The sequence below is a fragment of the Podarcis gaigeae genome, assembly GCF_964106915.1.
Source record: "Podarcis gaigeae genome assembly, chromosome: 12".
NCBI classification, from domain to species: domain Eukaryota; kingdom Metazoa; phylum Chordata; class Lepidosauria; order Squamata; family Lacertidae; genus Podarcis; species Podarcis gaigeae.
Genome location: NC_139688.1, coordinates 45,183,717 through 45,203,744, shown reverse-complemented (window position 1 = coordinate 45,203,744; position 20,028 = coordinate 45,183,717). Strand labels below are relative to the sequence as shown.

The window sequence follows — 20,028 nt, the reverse complement described above, 5'->3', positions numbered from 1 at the left end:
GAGCGTGTGAGTGTGTGGGCGGGAAGGTGGGGAAAAGGGCGGGAAAGGAGGGCGGCGGCGGCGGCGGGCCGGAGTCCGAAGGCTTGCGGTCGGGCCTACCAAAGAGCGTGACGGGAGGGTGGGGTGGGGTGGGGTGTGTGGCATGCACGCGCTGAGGGGAGGGAAAAACGGGGTTTCTGAGGGGGGCGACGGGAAGTGGCTTGGGGGTCGCGGGGCTGGTGTGTGGGGCGGGAGGGGAGGTCATTCAGAAGTGCGGCTTCCCCGGTTCTCTTAGCGGTTCAGCGGCGGTTGTTTAGACCCGGGACCGCGCCATTTCCGCAGGTCTGCAAAGCGGCTGTGGGGGCTTCTTCTTTCTCGCTTTCCTACTGAAGGGGCTGCAGGCCCTAAAGTACCTCAGAAGAAAGGGATGGGCAGCTAGGGTTAAATCAGTTGCTATCTTTACACACAATATATTATACACGTCTTCGCTGTCGTGGCCTGAGGAAGACAAGTTTCTGTGGCAGGGCCCTTCCATCTTTTTTTAATTAAATTTGAACGTCCTTTGGAAGCGGGTTTTTGGTTTTTTTTGGAAAAAATATTTTAATTTTATGTCTCTCTAGATTTGGCAAGTAGGTGTGCATAAGCTTCAAGTGAATCTAAGATTTTTTTTAAAAAAAAAGAGTTGTAGGTGATAAAACATGCCTGTCTCTAGAAAAATATAACTTTTTTTTAATTAAAAAAAAAAGCACTTTGTTCCATTAGTCCATGATGGTACGAAAAGTGCAAAAGAGTAAAGAGCAGCCGGTTTGGTTGCCAGAACAGTTGCCAGAAATAGGGATGGAAGCTGAAAGGGGGCAACCATCCAGCAGTCTAGATTACTCTCAGAAAGATGAGAGCAGCTGCAAGGAAAAGTCATTTTCTTTGTCGGCTAGTAACTTAAGCAACCCGATTGTTTTTGGTTCTGAAGTACAGTTAAGGGAGAAGCAGCAGCAGAGCAAGGAATTTGTCTCTAAAAGAAGGAAGGGGCAAAGTACTAGGGAAAGGAATGCAATCGGAGCAGACTGTAATTATGATGTGGGCATAAAATTGAAAGGGGAAATGGCTTTGGTGGAGAGACGTAATTCAAAGAAGGCTGTCCAGATTATGACGGATCAGCCGAATGATTCTTCTTCTAGAGTTTGTTTGCAAACTAAATTGGCATCATGGGTTAGAAAGAAAAGAGAGAGATCCTTGCTGGGAATGGAATCTCATGACAAAGATACGACATTGGGGGGAAATAGTCTGAGTTCCTTGTTGGAACCTGAACGAAAAATCCAAAGTTGCTTGAAGAATGCAAGGAGCTTGAGGAAAAAGCACAGCTGTCCCTTCCTAAAACCAGCTCTTTGCTTAATGGGAAAGGATAGGAGTTCTGTAACAGGGCTAGAATCTCAGGAAGTAACTAGGGAACTGCAGAAAAGCGAGAGCTGTTCTGAACCGGGACCACACCAGAAAACATGGAACATGAGGAAGAAGACTAAATTGGTTTGGCAAGAGCAAAAAGCTTTTAGGAACCCGGAGAAAAGTCAAAGAACAAATAGGGGGTGCTTGTCTTTTAAGTTAAAGCCTGATATACAGAGCGTAAGCCCGAGAACGTTGGGAGAAAGTGAGGAGAATTCTTCTGTTGCAGGGAATCTAGAAAAATTACATGTAGGTGCAGAAGTTCCAAAACAAAATAGCAAATGCCTATTGAAGTGTGTGGCAAATCTAGAAGAGAATGGAAGGTATAGGAACACTGCAGAAAAAAGAAAGCATAAAATGGTAACCCGAGCGTCTTTGAAATCAGTGGTGTGTGAAAATTATGATAAGAACCTGTGCTGGACACCAGAGAAGTCTGTTTCAGAGGTTCCTGGGTGTAGACAAGTGATCTATGAGGAGAAAATGATGGATTGTGGACCCACAGAGGATCTACTGATAACCAGAGTACATGGTAGTATTAAGAAACAGAGAGATGGAAAGGATGAAATTGTGACTTCAACTGAACTTAAAAAAAAGACCAGAACATCTAGTAAGGATGCTTATTCCCTCTTTTTCTTTGTATTTGTATGTTATGTTTTTTCACCATAACTTCCCCTCCAGCCTTTATTTTCTTACAGCCTGAAAATCTTAATTCCTTTTCAAATTTAATATAAAAACTAAATCACAGGTCTTTATATTTACACTAGGATACTGTTAACTAGGAAATCTTTAAGCTAGAAACCATTGTACAGTAATTTTATTGGGACACTTCACAAAGCAAGCTTCTTGCTGGAGGAGACAAGAGGCTGAAATTCCATCCCTGACTAGGGAGCACTCTTTCTGTTTACAATTTGCATGAAGCCATTAAATTGCTCCTTTTGATTCATATTTAGATTCACATTTGACTAATGAAAATGTAAGGCACCACAGTTTTAGCCTATACAGTGGTACCTCGGGTTACAGACACTTCAGGTTACAGATTCCGATAACGCAGAAATAGTACCTCGGGTTAAGAACTTTGCTTCAGGATGAGAACAGAAATTGCGCGGCGGCGGGAGGCCCCATTAGCTAAAGTGGTACCTCAGGTTAAGAAGAGTTTCAGGTTAAGAACGGACCTCCAGAACGAATTAAGTTCTTAACCCGAGGTACCAATGCACTTAAGCTATGGGAAAAACTTAATATGCTTGTTAACAGACGCTAACTAGGGATATCACCAAATGTGGCCAAGTTTGAATTTACAATTTCACAAAACTTTCCTTCTTTGGGTATGTTGCCTATATTATATGTGTGTATGTATATATGTGCGCATTCTACTTTGTGTAATTTTCTTTATGTATTGCATTGAATTTCCAGTATTGTGATTTTTTTTGCCATTCTGGAAATGCTTGCAAATATATTTTAGCAATTTAAAAACCTTTTTTTAAAAAAACAACCAAGTATTTTATATAGCCAGTAGCAAAATACATAACTCAGTCAGTAGAGCATGAAACTCTTAATCTGAGGGTCATGGGTTCAAGCCCCATGTTGGGTGAAAGATTCCTTTATTGCAGGGGATTGGACTAGATGTCCCTTGTGGTCCCTTCCAACTCTACAATTCTGTAATTCTTATATTCTGTATTTCTAATTCTGTTACTCTAATTGCTGTACTAATGAATGCCAGCCATAGTGGATGAGAACTATGCTTTATATTTTTAAGCTGTTAGATATGCTAGTCGTTACTACACTTGCATTTTATAAAGGCATTTTTATAAAATACATATTTATTACAGATATGCTTCGGCAAAGTCCAACCTTGTATATTAGAGTGCATTCAACATTAGATTAATTATTATCCCCTTTTTTAACTCAGGAGAGCAAGTCCATGAACTTTCAAGCATACAGCATGGAAAAGTTCGCAAGACTGGTCTGAGTACTTCTCAAGATTGCAATATACAAAATCTGCTAGAGCAATCTGCAAGCCTTCCAGTATCTAAATCGGATGAGACTGAAAGCAAAGATCCTGTCATCCCTTGTTTTGGAGCGGATACTTCCTTGTTTCCTGTTACAAATGCCAATTCACAGCTTTTGGACATAACAGTAGCTGAAAATGTGGAAACAAATGCACTGGTAGTGCAGCAAAATGAAGAATGCAAATGGCTTTCTAGGCATAATACTTTGCCATATACAGTAGAAAGGACTACTATTCCAGTAGTGAGATTGCTTGACTGTCGTTACATTAAGGCACTCTTGACACCTACAGATTTTGAGACCACCCAAAGCTGTAAGGTTCACTCTGGATCTCTGCATGTTGCACTTGATCAGTGTAAGGTTTTGTTCTCTAGCGGGGGTATGGGACAGAACGATTTGAGTTGCAGCCCTAATATAGTACAAGCTGGACAATCATTTCCAGAAAAAAGCACATTGGTTGAAAAAGAGATGTGCCAAAATACTAAGAACTCCTCAAGATGTCAAAATAGAAAGCGATCCAGGGAAAGTAAAATGTGTTTAGATTTCAAAAAGTTAAACAAAGGGGTTAAAGTGCTTGAGGATCTGGAAAAAACAGACCAGGAAGCTTTCACAAGTGTGAATATACACAGTGAATGTGGATTACAAATGGAGAGTAAAACTGCCGTAAGAAGTTCAACGATTTTGGAAAACCCAGTCTACAATGAAACAACTTTATTGTCTTCACTTGGTCATACACCTGATTTTGTTCTTGAGCAGGCTGTTCAAAAACCTCAAAATAAACGTGCCAAATTATCTTGCGGTACAGAGATGAGCAAAGCACACTTTATCACGTGCAGTGCCGTTGGTTTTGAGAAATCAGAGATTCTTGAAAAGGAAAATGAGTTAAGCATAATAGAACCACAAATTTGCTGTAGTAATAAATTGGTTGATAATTCTATAAGGGAGACATTAGTCAGTCAAAAAATTACCAACCACAGCAATAATGTTGCTGGCTGTATGAAAAGAGAAAAAAGAACCATCAAAGAAAACACAATACATAAAGTTAGAAAGAAATTGGAGCTACAAAGCTGTCAAAGAGCAGTACCAATTTCTGGTAAAAATGTTTGGCCCCGTGAATCGTGTGCTAGAACATACTTGTGGTTTGGTAAAAATCATGCATCAGACTCAAAAAGAGAATTTTTAAGAGTTTCTGATTCAGTAATTCTCTCTGGCCAGGCAGAGCTACATAAGCCATTGGCTTGTACTGTCAAAGCTTCTGCATATAAGGTAATGGATCATAAAACGCAACTTCCCAATGAAAACCCAGAATCTGTAGTTGATATATGCAAGGCTCACTCGGCTACTGCTAACGACAGCAGAATTTCCTCTGTGGGTATGGAGGAGAGACCTAAACATTGCAGATCTTCTAAAAATGTAAAGAAATCAAAAAGAGCTTTAAATTCGTCAGCAAAGGAGGCTAAAAATAAAGGAAGTATAGCAAAGAGAAATAGTTCTATAGATACTCATAATGGTGTTTGTTCCGACAGTGGAAAACATAGGAAGACCTTAGTTCTCAAACAAGAACCACTAATCAAAGGGAACCTATCAAATTTCAAAATTCCTTTACTGAAGGATAAAAATGAATCCAGAAAAACAGAATATACTAGATTGTCAAGAAGAGATGTTTGCAGTCCTTTGGACATCCTAGATTCTACTGTGTCAGTGAAGAAAGCCAGAGCTAAAGAGACCTCGTCCAATGTGCATTCTAGACATCAGTGCAAGTCAAAAGAAGTTAATGGAATTACTGTCCTAGAAGAAAATGCAGACCAATTTGACAAGGTTCTTGAAAGCCTTTATAAAGAGACAAGTGTTCATAATGAAGGTGTGAAGACTTCCCATGAGAGAGAATTGGAATTAGCAGATTTGAAAGATAATCCTGACGCTTTGAGTACTGGTTATATGGAGATTCAAAACCACAACCCTTCTGCGGTATTGGAAGTGCCAACTAATGATGAAAGTAATTACAGCAATAACTTTGCACAGGACAAAGCTAACTTCTCTGCAGAGGTTGTTAAGGCTTATGAAGATGATGTTCTTGTGATTGATGTAATTCAGGATGACCCTGATCTGTTTGGAGAAACCAAGGAAGAAGACAAAGGGCATTGTACCCAAACCAACTTGAATGTCAGCATTTCCATAAAGGAAGAAATGGAAGTAGAACCGAAACCCCCTCAGCTTCCACAGAAGAGGCATTTGGATTGCTGTCCAAGGTAAGCATATCTTCTGGAAATAATTTATATAGTAAGTGTTTTGAGTGATTAGATGCTTGTGCTTTAGCTAGGTAAAGGTAAAGGGACCCCTGACCATTAGGTCCAGTCACAGACGACTCTGGGGTTGTGGCACTCATCTTGTTTTATTGGCTGAGGGAGCCGGCATACAGGTCATGTGGCCAGCATGACTAAGCCGCTTCTGGTGAACCAGAGCAGTGCACGGAAACGCCGTTTACCTTACTGCTGGAGTGGTACCTATTTATCTACTTGCACTTTGACGTGCTTTTGAACTGCTAGGTTGGCAGGAGCAGGGACCGAGTAACGGAAGCTCACCCCGTCGCGGGGATTTGAACCGCCAAGCTTCTGATTGGCAAGTCCTAGGCTCTGTGGTTTAACCCACAGCGCCACCCGCGTCCCTCGTGCTTTAGCTAGCCTTAAACATTTTAGTGACTTTGAGGTTAGACAGTTACTAAAAAATGTGATTTGCTTCTACTAAGTATATTATGTAGGATTTACAGTAATAGTTTGGGATTTACAGTGAGAATTGAGGATTAGCAATAATGGATTGTTCTGCTTTTTATTTTTATTATTTTAACCCAGTGATAAAAGTAAAAAGTAAGACTATAAGAGTAACAATTGAAAGTGAAGTTTGAAACACATTTATGCTGGTGAGAGGCAGTATAAAATGGTCTTTTGCAATTGACCCTAGAACTAAATAGCCTCTTCGAATTATCTTAATATTTTTCATTTGAAGATTGATCTTTGTAGTACCATAGCATTTAGAAATACTTTTCTATTCAGCTGCAGTAAACCGTTTTAGCTAAAGCTTACTTAGCTTAATTTCATTTGCTAGGTATTCTTTTTTTTTTTAAGAATATTTTTTTATTAACCGACCAATCACATCAAATCAAACCAAATTACATAAATTCCAAATTACACAGCCGAATTTTAAATTTTTGTTGGGGGTACTCATATTTCAAGTTCCGAAGGGATCCAGTCAACTTCTTGCTTCTTACTGCTGTTTTAATGTCCACAAATCTAACCTTATGATGTTCACAGTACTATCCAGTCCTTTCTTATTATTTTTTCACATCTCTTGTTGTTATTTTCATATATTTTTCCTTTCTCTTTGTGAACTCTGATAGTCTCCGCAAGCTGGTTAGAACAGTTTGTAATCCTGCGTGGATATTATTATTTTTTATCCAGTAGCCATATCCAGACGTTTTCCATATAACATCACTTCCATATATCAAAACAGTCTTAGTGTCATTATTCTTCACCAATCTGCCTCCTTTCTCAAAACCTCTGAGGAGATTCACTAGGAATGCAGTCTAAAAACAAGTCCATTCTTCCTCCCGGCTGTAAATCCTTTGGCAAGATGGCGACTCAGAATTAATTGCTGCGCCATTCCAAAAGCTCTTATTGCTTCTCGGTCTCCATAAAGCATACTTTTGGTTAAAGTTTATCTCCACACAGACCTTAGTCATCCTGCTTGGGTCAGTTCAACCGACAGTTCAACCCCCCCCATTCAGCCCCGTTGTCAACATACCCCGCCTTTGGTGTATCTTCATCGTAAAATATTCCTGTTTCTCCAGCCCGTTGCCTTCTTTCGCAGAGGTCACTTAAATTAGCAGACTTCACTCCCCTTCTTCACTTGAAATATGTGCATTTGCTTCTTTTGTAATTAATTATTCCAAATTGCTGCAACTAGTGCGCAATCAGAGACAGCGTCCAGGAGAGCCGAGGTCCACACGGGGGCATTCTGCCTAGGGCCCTCACCCCCTTCTTTCGAATTAGGGGGTGATTTATGGGCAGCGCAGGCAAGGGCAGTGTTCCCCATTTCCTTGGGGCAACAAGGGAGGCTGCCTACTCCCATAACAGCCTCTTAATTACCCCGTGTGGGTCGGAGAGATGGTATTGTCGGCCATCTTCCAATGTGCCCCCTAGTGGCCCCCCCATTTGCTAGGTATTCAGTAGTTAGATTTGTGGTTAGCCAACGATGAATATGCTTGCTTGACATGGTTAATAGAATGTATCATTTATATCATAAAAATGTATCATTTATATCATTTAATCATGTCTATCAATAGAATACAACCAAGGCAGAATGGCAAATAATTTAAGCCATCTACTGCATACCTAATATGTTGTGTGGGCAGTAGTGAATAGTTCAGCCTACCATCAATACTCCCAAATGTGATAATCCTACATTTGCTTTTCCTGTATTGTGAAGCATCTTTATGAAGTTGTGATCCCTTTGGAGGGATGTGTTTAGAATACATAACAGCTTTACGACTGGTAACTTGTCACACTAGGCAGGTGAAAGCCTTTAAAAACAAATCTTGTATACGTCTTTTGTGAATCTTAACTATGCTAAATTCTCCAGCTAAAACTGCACATGTTTTAATGCCTAAGGGTCAGAAAAGAATCTTCAATTGACTAAGAATACTTAAAAAGACAGAATCATTTCTAACAATAATAAAACAAGAAAACACAAAAGAATAAATAATTCTATAATAAATTACCCAGTTAAGTGGGCATATCTCTTTCGTAGCTAAACAAAATCAGTACAAAGTAACGGTTCTAGCTTTTGCATGCAGGTCTCCATGTTCAAATTTGAATGGCAAGATTTTACTGCCCTTAGCTTTAAGGCACAGTTTGTGATTCTTTTAGACACATCTAAAATTTTATTTTCTGTTTTAAAATACCACTATTGTTACACCTGTAGGATGAAAAGTCAATTCTAATCTGATACCCAAATGCCAGAACCTATTATTAAATTATCATAAATGAAAACTCAGCCTGGTTAATAAAACAGCTTTCTTTGGTAAGGCACTACTTGTTGAACTGAGCTGAGAGGTGGAAGACTATATTGTATATACAGTGGTACCTCGGGTTAAGAACTTAATTCATTCTGGAGGTCTGTTCTTAACCTGAAACTGTTCTTAACCTGAAGCACCACTTTAGCTAATGGGGCCTGCTGCGCCGCTGCTGCACAATTTCTGTTCTCATCCTGAAGCAAAGTTCTTAACCCAAGGTACTATTTCTGGGTTAGCGGAGTCTGTAACCTGAAGCATATAACCCGAGGTACCACTGTAATGTATGCATTCCCGGTCTCTTTAGCTCCAAAGTTATGTTTCTTGTTTTAATACAGTGGACGCTCGGGTTGCAAATGTGATCCGTGCAGGAAGCATGTTTGCAACCCGCAGCGTCTGCGCATGCGTCTGCGCTTCTGCGCAAACGCCGAAACCTGGAAGTAACCCATTCCGGTACTTCCGGGTTCGGCGCGGTGCGCAACTCGAACTCGCACAACCCAAAGTGTCTGTAACCCGAGGTATGACTATATATACTGCTTAATATACAAAATACCCAAGTGGTTTGCATAAAACATAATAAGATTAAAAAGGAAAAGATAAAGCTGTTTACAGCACTGTAACCAGAATTACAAATAAATCCTTCAGTAAAAAGAGAGTTTATTATTAAAACATTCAGTTACATATCAATAATTGCTAAACAGCAGTGTGATGAATCTAATCAGCAAGGGTAAACCTGTTTAAATAGATGGGTCAGCAGGAGTTATTTAAAGTTTGCTACTATTTCTATTTCACAAACAAGACAGGGCTGGGGTCCATAATGTCAAAGGACTGAAGGTAGTCCATCGGTTTACATCTCTTATCTTGCAATATCCCAAGAGAGGATCTCCTGTAGGCGTAGTCATTTATTGAACTAAGTGGCTGGAAACAATCAAGTAAGGGGACATTCTTATGGATTCTCTCCCTATTCTTTTTATCTAAACTCCCAAACCAATCTCCAGCTTCCTTTATAGGACCAGTCTCAGGAATCTTACTTGATTTCAAACTCTCCTAGGAACTTCCTTTCACCTTTCTTGGAGAATTGCTTTTAGAATTGCTTTGTTCCTTCAGGGAGGTAATGGGTCCTATGATAACAATGCAAGAAAGGTTATTGGGGAAATGCAGAAAGGAATGTGCCTCACCTTTCCCCATCAGGATTGTTGCTATAAAATTCAAATATTGTCATCAAATTTTCCTCCTGAGCTTATTGATAGGTATAAGGGGCTTAGATTGAATAGGGCCCATTTTCAAAAACAGTTTATGGTGCTAGGAACTCTAGGCAAAAGAACTCATGACCCAGATTGTTAAGGGTAGTTGTGGCAGGCTTACTGCACTCATTGTGTTTTAGTTAGATGAGTGTGGTATTGGTTCAGAAAACTTTTCCTTCACTTAACATTTTGTAAAATTTTCTTGCTTACAGAGAAGATCCCATTCAGTATGATGGAACATTGGAGTCTTTCACCGATGTTGGTGTTCCACTGGCAGAAGGTAAGAACAGGAATTTAAAAATGCAACATTAAGGAGAAAGTGACAACTTGTGCAGGGGGAGTTAAGTGTTAAACAGCGTCTACTCTTAAACGTTAATGGGACGCAGGTGGTGCTGTGGTCTAAACCACAGAGCCTAGGGCTTGCCGATCAGACGTTCGGTGGTTCAAATCCCCTCGACAGGGTGAGCTCCTGGCCACATGACCCAGAAGCTGTCTGCGGACAAACCCTGGCTCCCTCAACCAGTAAAGCAAGATGAGCGCCGCAACCCCAGAGTTGCCCGCGACTGGACAGTACTAGTACAGTACTACTGCATACTTTGTAAGAAGGGTCATCATTTAAAAAACTCACCAGTGATATGCCCAACTTCATAGTTAAGCATTCTGTTCTTAATTTTACTATGTTTCAGCAGTATGTGTTGCATTTTTTCCAGTTGATGGAAGTAAATCAGAATTCCTATGTGAAATAAGTTCTACAGGAGGTGTAACTGAATCCTGTTTTGAGGATGGGCAGTTGAGCGAATCAGATGATGTTTTAAAGAGTTCTAACACAAATGAAAAGGTACTGAAGTGAATTAATTTTTTGTTTATAAAAGGTAGTGTTGCAGAAGAGTGTAATTTATTTGAGGGAACTTTTGTCAAGTACTGTAGTAAATTGCACTACATACAGCACAATCCAATGCATGTTTACTTAAAAGTAAGTCCCACTGAAATTGGGCAATTCTAACTTCCAATTATGTGTGCATCGGGTTACAGCCTTAGGCATAGGCAAACTCTGCCCTCCAGATGTTTTGGGACCACAACTCCCATCATCCCTGACCACTGGTCCTGTTAGCTAGGGATGATAGGAGTTGTAGTCCCAAAGCATCTGAGTTTGCCAAGTTTGCCTATGCCTAGCCTTAGAGATATCTGTATGCTGTTTTAATACAATGAGATTCATTAGATGTACTGTTGTAAACCAGCATGGTACTTTTAATTTCTCTTTCATAAATCTGAAACTGTGCTGTGAATCTTAAGTGTGTAAATCAAAATTAAGCAAAGCAAGGAAATTGGATGAACGTTAAAAAATGATTTGTTCTTTTATTAACTTATGGGTCTAGCAATACTGTGAGCTATAGAGGGAAGCCATGGAACTTCCTTCCATTCTAGATTTGAAGGTAGGCTTTTGTTGGTATTGTTTCATAAATATGACATCCTGCAATAGGGAGTTGGACTTAGACATTGTAGAACCATAAACAGCAGCCACACTTCTTCCGCTTGAATATTCTATGAACAAAAAGAGAAAGTTATTAAATGAAACTTGAGTTTCTGTTTATTTTAACTGAATTACAACCTTTTTAATCTTACAGTACAAAATTTCAACTGTGAAAGAAGAAGCTGAGATTCAGAACACTGCAAAAATGTGTGTATGAGTTTAAGTAGTCCTAGTTAAGTGAAAGGACGACATTTTATCTTCAAACCTTTTTCTCCGGTCTTATACTCAAGATTAGACACGTAGAAGATAGAGATAAAATGGCTGGTCAGAAGCTCCCCTTGGGGAGAGCATTATAGAACTGAGGCACCACAAACAAAATGAGCCTTTTCCCACCTGCCTAGCAAATTGTCCTTTAAGCTACCTGTGTGTCAAGCTGTATGTTGTTATGTTATGTAATGTAATGTAATGTAATGTAATGTAATGTAATGTAATGTATATATTATATTATATTATATTATATTATATTATATTATATTATATTATATTATATTATATTATATTATATTTAATTTCCTATACCACCCTTCATCCAAGAATCACAGGGCAGTTTACGATATAAAAACACAAAAATACATCACATAGTCGCAAACCAAAACAAATAACCTCTTCCCACAGTATTTTATTTATTTCTTTATGCCTTAAAATGAATGTTGAATTGAAGCCATTCTTGAGAAGTCCGTACTTGAAGCCATTGGAACTGTGTTAAAACTGGCAAGATGTTCCACTTGACCAGTTTTGATATGTAATTGAAGCAGCAGTATTATGAATCAGTTGAGGTTTTGAGCAGTCTTCAAAGGCAGCCCCATGTGCAATGCATTCACAGTAGTTTAATTATAACTGCCCATGTTTTTGCAGTTGCTGGAAGGCAATTCAGCCCACAGCATAAAAAGCATCAACAGTTAGTGCAGGGTTTAACAGCAACTTGATGCAGAACGTGTTGAAAGGCCACTTCTCAATTCACGCAAGCAGCCTGACAGTAGTAATTTTGTCCTGCCTAGATTGAACTGCAGGTTGCTCACCTTCTTCCAGTCTATTACTGATCTTTGCCACCTATTGAGCACATTGACCACTTCATCTGAGTTTGAAAAGGAGAAATATTACTGGGTGGTTGTCGCTCCAGAACAGTGTATGTCAGGAGTCAGCAACTTTTTTCAGCCATGGGTTGGTCCACTGTCCCTCAGACCATGTGGTGGGCCGGACTATATTTTTTTGTGGGGGGGGGAGAACGAATTCCTATGCCCCACAAATAACCCAGAGACGCTGATTCCTGGACCGTCTGCCGGCCGGATTGAGAAGGCGATTGGGCCACATCTGGCCCTCTGGCCCTAGGTTGCCTACCCCTGGTGTATTGCGTTACATAGTGATTTTACATAGATGTAAAATAGCATGGAGCCTTTTGGAACTTCACAACACAAGTGCTGTGGAGCACAACCCTAACCAATATAGTCAATGGAGGAGGATTAATAATAATAAAAATTATTGCCTCATCAGCTGGTCCCAGGGCTGGTTACAGCCATTTAGATGGTCCTGATCCAGAAGTGATAAATGCTATGCCCAGTTCATCCCATCTATCTGCTCACATTTCTTCTCGTTCCCAGCTCACTTGCTATGTGTATCTTTGCAATCAGTAGGAGCAGCCTCCTCTCCTCCACAAGGGGAGGTGTGCTTGGGTATAGAAAATATAATTTACTTTATTGTGCTAATTTTTAAATAAAAGATACAAAGTTTTTGTATTATTAGTCAAATAAGCATCTTTTTCCTCATTTGGAATTTAGTGAGAGGGCTCAATACATTGAATCTATGAGCCATGATCATCAGCTAGAATTGACACTTCCTGCTATGAAAACTGATCCCCGGCAGCAAGTCACGGCAGTGAAACCGTGGGTGCATGGTATTGTATTAGTTCAAAATACCTACACATTTTCGTTTTATGGTACTACTACAGTGCTGCTTTTCTGTGTCTGTATAAAGGTCTATTTCATTGACAGGATTTGGTTTGCAGGAAAAACCTATGGGCTGTCTCATGCGTGCTGATTTCCTCCATTTCCTGGCTCACAGCCATAATCTCATAATATTTGAACTAGACAAGCTATTACTGCTAGCTGTAGTTTGCCCATGCTGGATAGCTCAGTTGGTTACAGAGTGGTGCTGATAACACCAAGGTCGCAGGTTTGATCCCCACAAGGGACAGCTGCCTATTCCTGCATTGCAAGGGTTTGGACTAGGTAATCCTTCCATTCTGTGGGAACCACAGTCTAAACCACAGCTGAAGTGGGCAGTGGATTCTGGTGGTAGTGGTAACCATAGTTTTCCCAGATCAGATGTGGCAACAAACTGGTTTCTGCAAACCATGACATAAACAATGTGTTGGGAGAGGCAGGAGTGTGTGAGCCCACAGCACATTCCAGAGGCGTAAATGGTTTGGCCATGATGTCTGTGTACCTGGTGCAAATGTATGTGGATGGGTGTGCTTGTTACTTTATGTTTATAAAAGTTAAAATCCAACCTAGGAAAATTAAGGTGATTCTGTATTAAAGCTTGGAATTAACATCTGGAGTTTTCTTTCTGTTGCCTGTTTCACTTAGTTCTACCTTCTGTATCCAGATCAGAGGGTTCTTAGCTTAATTGTACTTGGGTTCTAGATTTGCCCTTGCCAAGGCAACCGTTAGTTGAAATTTAATATAAATGTATCTTTGTTTAGCTAAAATGGCCATCTAATTAAAATACTATGGAAAGTTAGCTAAACAAATTCTAAAGATGACAGTGAAATAAATTACTAAATCGGTGCATTATTATGTATATTTAGGATAACGTTTGAGTGCCATTTCTATTTTCATTAGCCAAGATTCAGAGAACCATGTACTGTAACTAGTTCTCTGCACTCAAGAAAGCTTTGGCATTACAAAACTGTTTTTGAAAACAAGGAAACTTCAAAAGATCCTGATTAGATAAAATCTTGAGAAATATGGTCATACGTGTAAAGTAGGCTGCAGGCCAGATCCTATTGCAGTCAAAGAGCCCAGATGATTTTAATGTCTGTAAATTTGACCCTATGTGACTAGAACTGCATTTTCTGTGTACCTAATCATGCTTACTTGGATTCTTCAGAGTTACAGCTTTACAATAGAATTAAAAATCTTTCAAAGGTTGTCACCCCAGAAGTCAGAATGGGGTATTGAAATAGCCCAAAGTTTTCCTTATGTTGAGACATCCTTCAAAGACTTAAAATAAATTACAGAATGTCATAGTTAAAATGAAGCATTCCTCTCACTTTTTTTAACACAGAGGTATTGTATCCTCTGGGAATACAGGAATGCATATAAACAACAATATAGGAATGCATATAAACAACAAGTTTAAAGACTGTTGTAGGGGTACAGTTGTGGGTCCAACAACATGGAGGACCACAAGTTTGCTACCCTACTAGTAAAACCATTTAATTCTTCCAAATAGTTTTTGTACTTCTCTTAGGATGTTGAAGAGCTATATGACCAAAAGATAAAGAACAGCTACACACAAAATAATTTCAAAAATGCATTACTTGTGTGTAAGATATCAATGTAATACACTGACTGTTGGCATATAATGCTAAACCAACCACAACTACTCCTCTAGCTTGGCTTAAGCAAGTCTGTTTGGTTAAGACATGGCTCTAAAATGTAGTTAAACAACCAGTGGTTTATAAGGTGGACGCGGGTGGCGCTGTGGGTTAAACCACAGAGCCTAAGACTTGCCGATCAGAAGGTCGGCAGTTCGAATCCCCACAACAGGGTGAGCTCCCGTGGCTCGGGCCCTGCTCCTGCCTAGCAGTTCAAAAGCACGTCAAAGTGCAAGTAGATAAATAGGTACCGCTCCGGTGGGAAGGTAAACGGCATTTCCGTTTGCTGCTCTGGTTCGCCAGAAGCGGCTTAGTCATGCTGGCCACATGACCCGGAAGCTGTCTACGGACAAATGCCAGCTCCCTCGGCCAATAAAGCGAGATGTGCGCCGCAACCCCAGAGTCGGTCACGACTGGACCTAATGATCAGGGGTCCTTTGGTTTATAAGGTAACAACAGATCTTTGCTTCAGATCATGGTTTGCTGCTAGAAAACCATGGCTAATCTCATGAGCAGGGTCCAGATATTTGAACAAACACACTTTGGCTAAACAAACCATGATTTAGAGTTGCGTGTGAACCAGGCCACTGTCTATATACTGCAACATCTGAAAAAGCATACATAAAAGAAAATGTATGTGTTAAGGTGTACAGTATTCCTGCATAGATGCAATATCAACATAAAGAAATCACTGTTTGTTACGTTGACATGGAATCAGTTTGAAAATTGCAGAATTTGCCTTCCAGTGTGGCAAATTTCATTTAAGATTTGTTATTGCTCATGGTACTTGAAAAGAGTTTAACTTGTCAGTGGACAGGAAATGAAAGCTTTAGTTGTCAGTCATCTCTGCAATAAGATAAGTGAAGTTTATAATGTATAATCATGACTTATGGCTATTTCATTCAGTTTAGGAGGATTTTTTTCTTCAATCTTAGATTTCAGGTTCTCAGGGAAAGGTCCTCTTTTGCAGCCATCATATCCCAACAGTTTAAAAAAAAACGTTATGGTAAGTCCTTAAAATTCATAAATTTCTGCAACTAAGCATAAGTTTAGCCACCATTTAAGCATTTACATTGTTAACAACCAACCATTTAAACAGTTAGACACAATTTGCATGCTTGTTTGAGGTTTCTCTTTCATAGGGTTTAGTCATCCTGTTTTCAACTGTCCTGCTTTTATATAAAGTTTTTGACTTAAGGTATATAGCTGCTAGAGACATTTGATTCATAATTTTTGAAAATTTAGCATAATCAGGGTCCCTTCCAACCAACTGGGAGCCAGTGTGGTGTAGTGGTTAAGAGCGGTAGTCTCCTAATCTGGGGAACCGGGTTCGCGTCTCCACTCCTCCACATGCAGCTGCTGGGTGACCTTGGGCCAGTCACACTTCTTTGAAGTCTCTCAGCCCCACTCACCTCACAGAGTGTTTGTTGTGGGGGAGGAAGGGAAAGGAGAATGTTAGCCGCTTTGAGACTCCTTAAAGGGAGTGAAAGGCGGGATATCAAATCCAAACTCTTCTTCTTCTTCTTCTTCTTCTTCTTCTTCTACAAGTCTATGATTCTAAGCCTCTCTCCTGGTTCTCAGACCCAAATCTGCTAGCTTGAAAGCTGATGCAAGGCACTCCACTCTACTGAGGCCATCTGAGCGTCAAACAACAGCAAAGGATCCAGTAGTACCCCAAAGCAATGTACCCACTTCCTCAGAAACAAGCCATGCTTCATAAGCCAATAACAAATCATGGTTTCTCCTCATGGTTTGTTTGTAGAAAAATAAGCTATAATTAGTTTGCTGGGCTAGGTTTGTACATTCAAGTAAACCATTGTTAGGTTAATCAAACTATGACACTTTGAGCTATGTGTGAAGTAGTCCATACCTTGCTAAATGCACATAAATCCCAAAATATGTGTACCATATGTGTTGTTGGTTTTTTTTTTTTGGTTTTCAAATGAGAATTCTGAGAGGGAAATGAAAGACTTCTCTCTGGTTGCATTGCAGACTTACCTAGGATTGAGTTATCTACCCCGTGGAGTCTGCAGAATTCATTTCAATACATTGAATGGTTGTCAGAGAGCAAATTGCCGGTATTCACATTCACTTGCACCAAAAAATGAAAAGGTAAAAACTGTTTGTTTCTTCTCTGTGTAAAATACTTGGTTGGTGCTGCCTGGTTAAAGAACAAAATACGTGAGGCCTTTATCAGATCTCCAGGATAAGATTGTCATTAACAGAGTAATCAGAGAATTCTGTGGCCTGAGAGACATACACATGCTCATTGCTTGATGACTACAGAACCCATTGGTAATCTGAATGCAGCCATCAAATAAAACGGCACAGATAAAACTTTAATACCACCTCAAATGTAACCTGTGAACTGGCTTTTGCAGAAAATGCCAGCCTTAACTGCTGTTGCCTCCGGCAGAATGCACAATGGGAAGTGAAAGAAACTATGCCTTTTCTCCATGAACAGCGTGAGGGTTCCTATGGGGTTTTTACACTATTCCTTAGCAGCAATGTGCTGCTTGCATCTTTATCGTAAGCCCAATACAAGGACAAAACATTCCTTTATTTCCTGGGTTCTCTACCCATGCCTGGGGAAAGGGGGGGGTGCGATGACAACCACAAACAATGGGTTTGGCTAGTATACTAAGCAAAAGGTTGTGCACAGGGGTGGTAATAATGGTAAAACAATTGTTGCAGTTCCATGTGGAAGTTATTCATGCTTTACACTCTTGTCCACATCTAACTCTTAGCTACAGTTTAATATGTATTGATTATTATTTTTTAGTTGTACCAAATATAGATCATTTGTGGATCCTCACATTCTGGAAACTTGTAATACGCTTGTAATAGATGGCAAGTTTATCTGTAATATATTTATAATAGATTTGTGGTTTTATTTTATTTTCCAGCTTTTCACTGAAATACTTAATACATATATAAGTATTGGTGAAGAGGTTTTGTTGCAGCGTGCAGGTATGATATAATCACCATTATAAGACAAAATATAGGTTTTGCTTGAAGATTGACGGTGCCATATGTAACAGACCACATAATACATTCCATTATACAGTTGAGTAGAAATTTGGCTGTTAACATTGCATAGTTTCTTAACATGTATCCTAGCACAGCATTTCTGAAATAGTTTTTGATAGGCAATCTAATATGTAGATCATAAAGGCAAAAAGCCTGTAGACAAATAAGAGGATAGTTCTGCTTAGATCTGGAACTCTATTCAGAACTAGAATTCTAACCTGAATGAGTTTTTTGTGTGGCATAAGCGCTTAAAGTTCTTTGGTTTGTGGGCTTTGTTATATTAGTACTTCGGTGCTGAAACAGAAAGTATTATTATCATTATTGGGACATATGTTTACGAGACCAAGGGACGCAGGTGGCGCTGTGGGTTAAAGCCTCAGCGCCTAGGACTTGCCGATCGAAAGGTCGGCGGTTCGAATCCCTGCGACGGGGTGCGCTCCCGCTGCTAGGTCCCAGCGCCTGCCAACCTAGCAGTTCGAAAGCACCTCCGGGTGCAAGTAGATAAATAGGGACCGCTTACCAGCGGGAAGGTAAACGGCGTTTCCGTGTGCGGCTCTGGCTTGCCAGATGCAGCTTTGTCACGCTGGCCACGTGACCCGGAAGTGTCTCCGGACAGCGCTGGCCCCTGGCCTCTTAAGTGAGATGGGCGCACAACCCCAGAGTCTGTCAAGACTGGCCCGTACGGGCAGGGGTACCTTTACCTTTACCTTATACGAGACCAAGGCCCTACCATAATTTAATTCTTGTAAAAAAACAATAATATGCAGATAAATTGTTGCAGAAGCTCTATATGATATTTTTCAAGGTAGTGAATTTCGCTGTTGAGAGGGAAATTGTGTTTTCCTAATATGCTCCCCACAATAAGGTTCTTTTGGATATTGTATATATTGAGGCATCCTTCCTGAGGTGCTTGCTTTAGTAGGTACTATCCCTCTCTCATTTTAGGTGAAGTTATAAAGGTAAAGGGACCCCTGACCATTAGGTCCTGTCGTGGCCGACTCTGGGGTTGCGGTGCTCATCTCGCTTTATTGGCCGAGGGAGCTGGTGTACAGCTTCTGGGTCATGTGGTCAGCATGACTAAGCCACTTCTGGCGAACCAGAGCAGCACACAGAAGCGCCGTTTACCTTCCCGCTGGAGCGGTACCTATTTATCTCCTTGCACTTTGACGTGCTTTCGAACTGCTAGGTTGGCAGGAGCTGGGACCGAGCAATGGGAGCTCACCCCGTTGCGGGGATTCGAACCGCCGACCTTCTGATCGGCAAGCCCTAGGCGCTGTGGTTTAACCCATAGCGCCACCTGCGTCCCCTGGTTAGGTGAAGTTATGAACCAGTAAATATTAATGTGGCCTACAGATTAAAGTGCTAAATTAATTCTTCGTTGGGCTTGACTAGGGATGCGAGCATTTTCGGATCCAAGATGTACTAGAACAATTGTTGTAAATGAAAGGAACAAAATTTGGTACAGCTATTTTCATCCAACAGATTATGAAATAATGCTGATGAGAAATAAAGGAGCTTTTCATATGTTCATAGGTTCTGGTCTCAACATTGCAAATGCACTTGCCCAGTAAATAGATTTTCAGTGCTTCATTTTTACTCATTTTTGCCTTTTAAAAATGTGTTAATTAATGTTTCAGTAGTATGCCACATAAGACAATTTCACACTTAAATTTCCCTTTTTTTTTAGCCCAGGTATTTACAGATTACTGCAGAAATGGTGTTCCTGAAAAGCACTTGGATTCACAAATATTAAATAACCTGCTAACATCTTTGCTCCAGTGCTGTTTGCTGAAAGAATTATTTCTTGTATTCCACACCAGCATAATGATTAAAATACTGGTAAGTAACTTGCTATTTTTTATTAGTGAAGCCTATATATGTCTACCTAGAAGTAAGCCCATTGAGTAAATGGGTATGCAACTGCAGCTTAAAAGGCCTTCTTACTCATGATATGATGACTTGTCATGTGTTTATCTTAATAAGCTCTCAATTTTGTTTTCTTGGGTTGTGATTCTGAGCTATTAATTTGGAAATTATAAGATAATTTTTATAAATCTACAAGAGCCAAAAATGTTAAAGTGGGGCAGGGAGGTGAGACAGCCTTTAAATGGCCAGGGAAGTGCAGTACCTGACTCATCAT

The 20,028-nt window shown here is 40.1% G+C and overlaps 1 protein-coding gene across 2 annotated transcripts in view; it reads left to right on the top strand.

Moving 5' to 3' along the window:
* Positions 1 to 743: 743 nt before the first annotated feature.
* Positions 744 to 20,028, top strand: part of TOPAZ1 (testis and ovary specific TOPAZ 1) — a 35,026-nt gene continuing 15,741 nt past the window's right edge. For both annotated transcript variants that reach the window (XR_014556812.1, XM_083705466.1), the window contains exons 1-10: positions 744 to 2,023; positions 3,323 to 5,669; positions 9,942 to 10,009; positions 10,440 to 10,567; positions 11,355 to 11,407; positions 13,036 to 13,151; positions 15,794 to 15,864; positions 16,851 to 16,970; positions 17,765 to 17,828; positions 19,576 to 19,727. Coding sequence is in view for 1 of the 2 variants with exons in the window: in XM_083705466.1 (XP_083561592.1) it covers positions 745 to 2,023; positions 3,323 to 5,669; positions 9,942 to 10,009; positions 10,440 to 10,567; positions 11,355 to 11,407; positions 13,036 to 13,151; positions 15,794 to 15,864; positions 16,851 to 16,970; positions 17,765 to 17,828; positions 19,576 to 19,727 (4,398 nt within the window). In the remaining variant the exon portion in view is untranslated. The remainder of the gene's footprint in view (positions 2,024 to 3,322; positions 5,670 to 9,941; positions 10,010 to 10,439; positions 10,568 to 11,354; positions 11,408 to 13,035; positions 13,152 to 15,793; positions 15,865 to 16,850; positions 16,971 to 17,764; positions 17,829 to 19,575; positions 19,728 to 20,028) is intronic.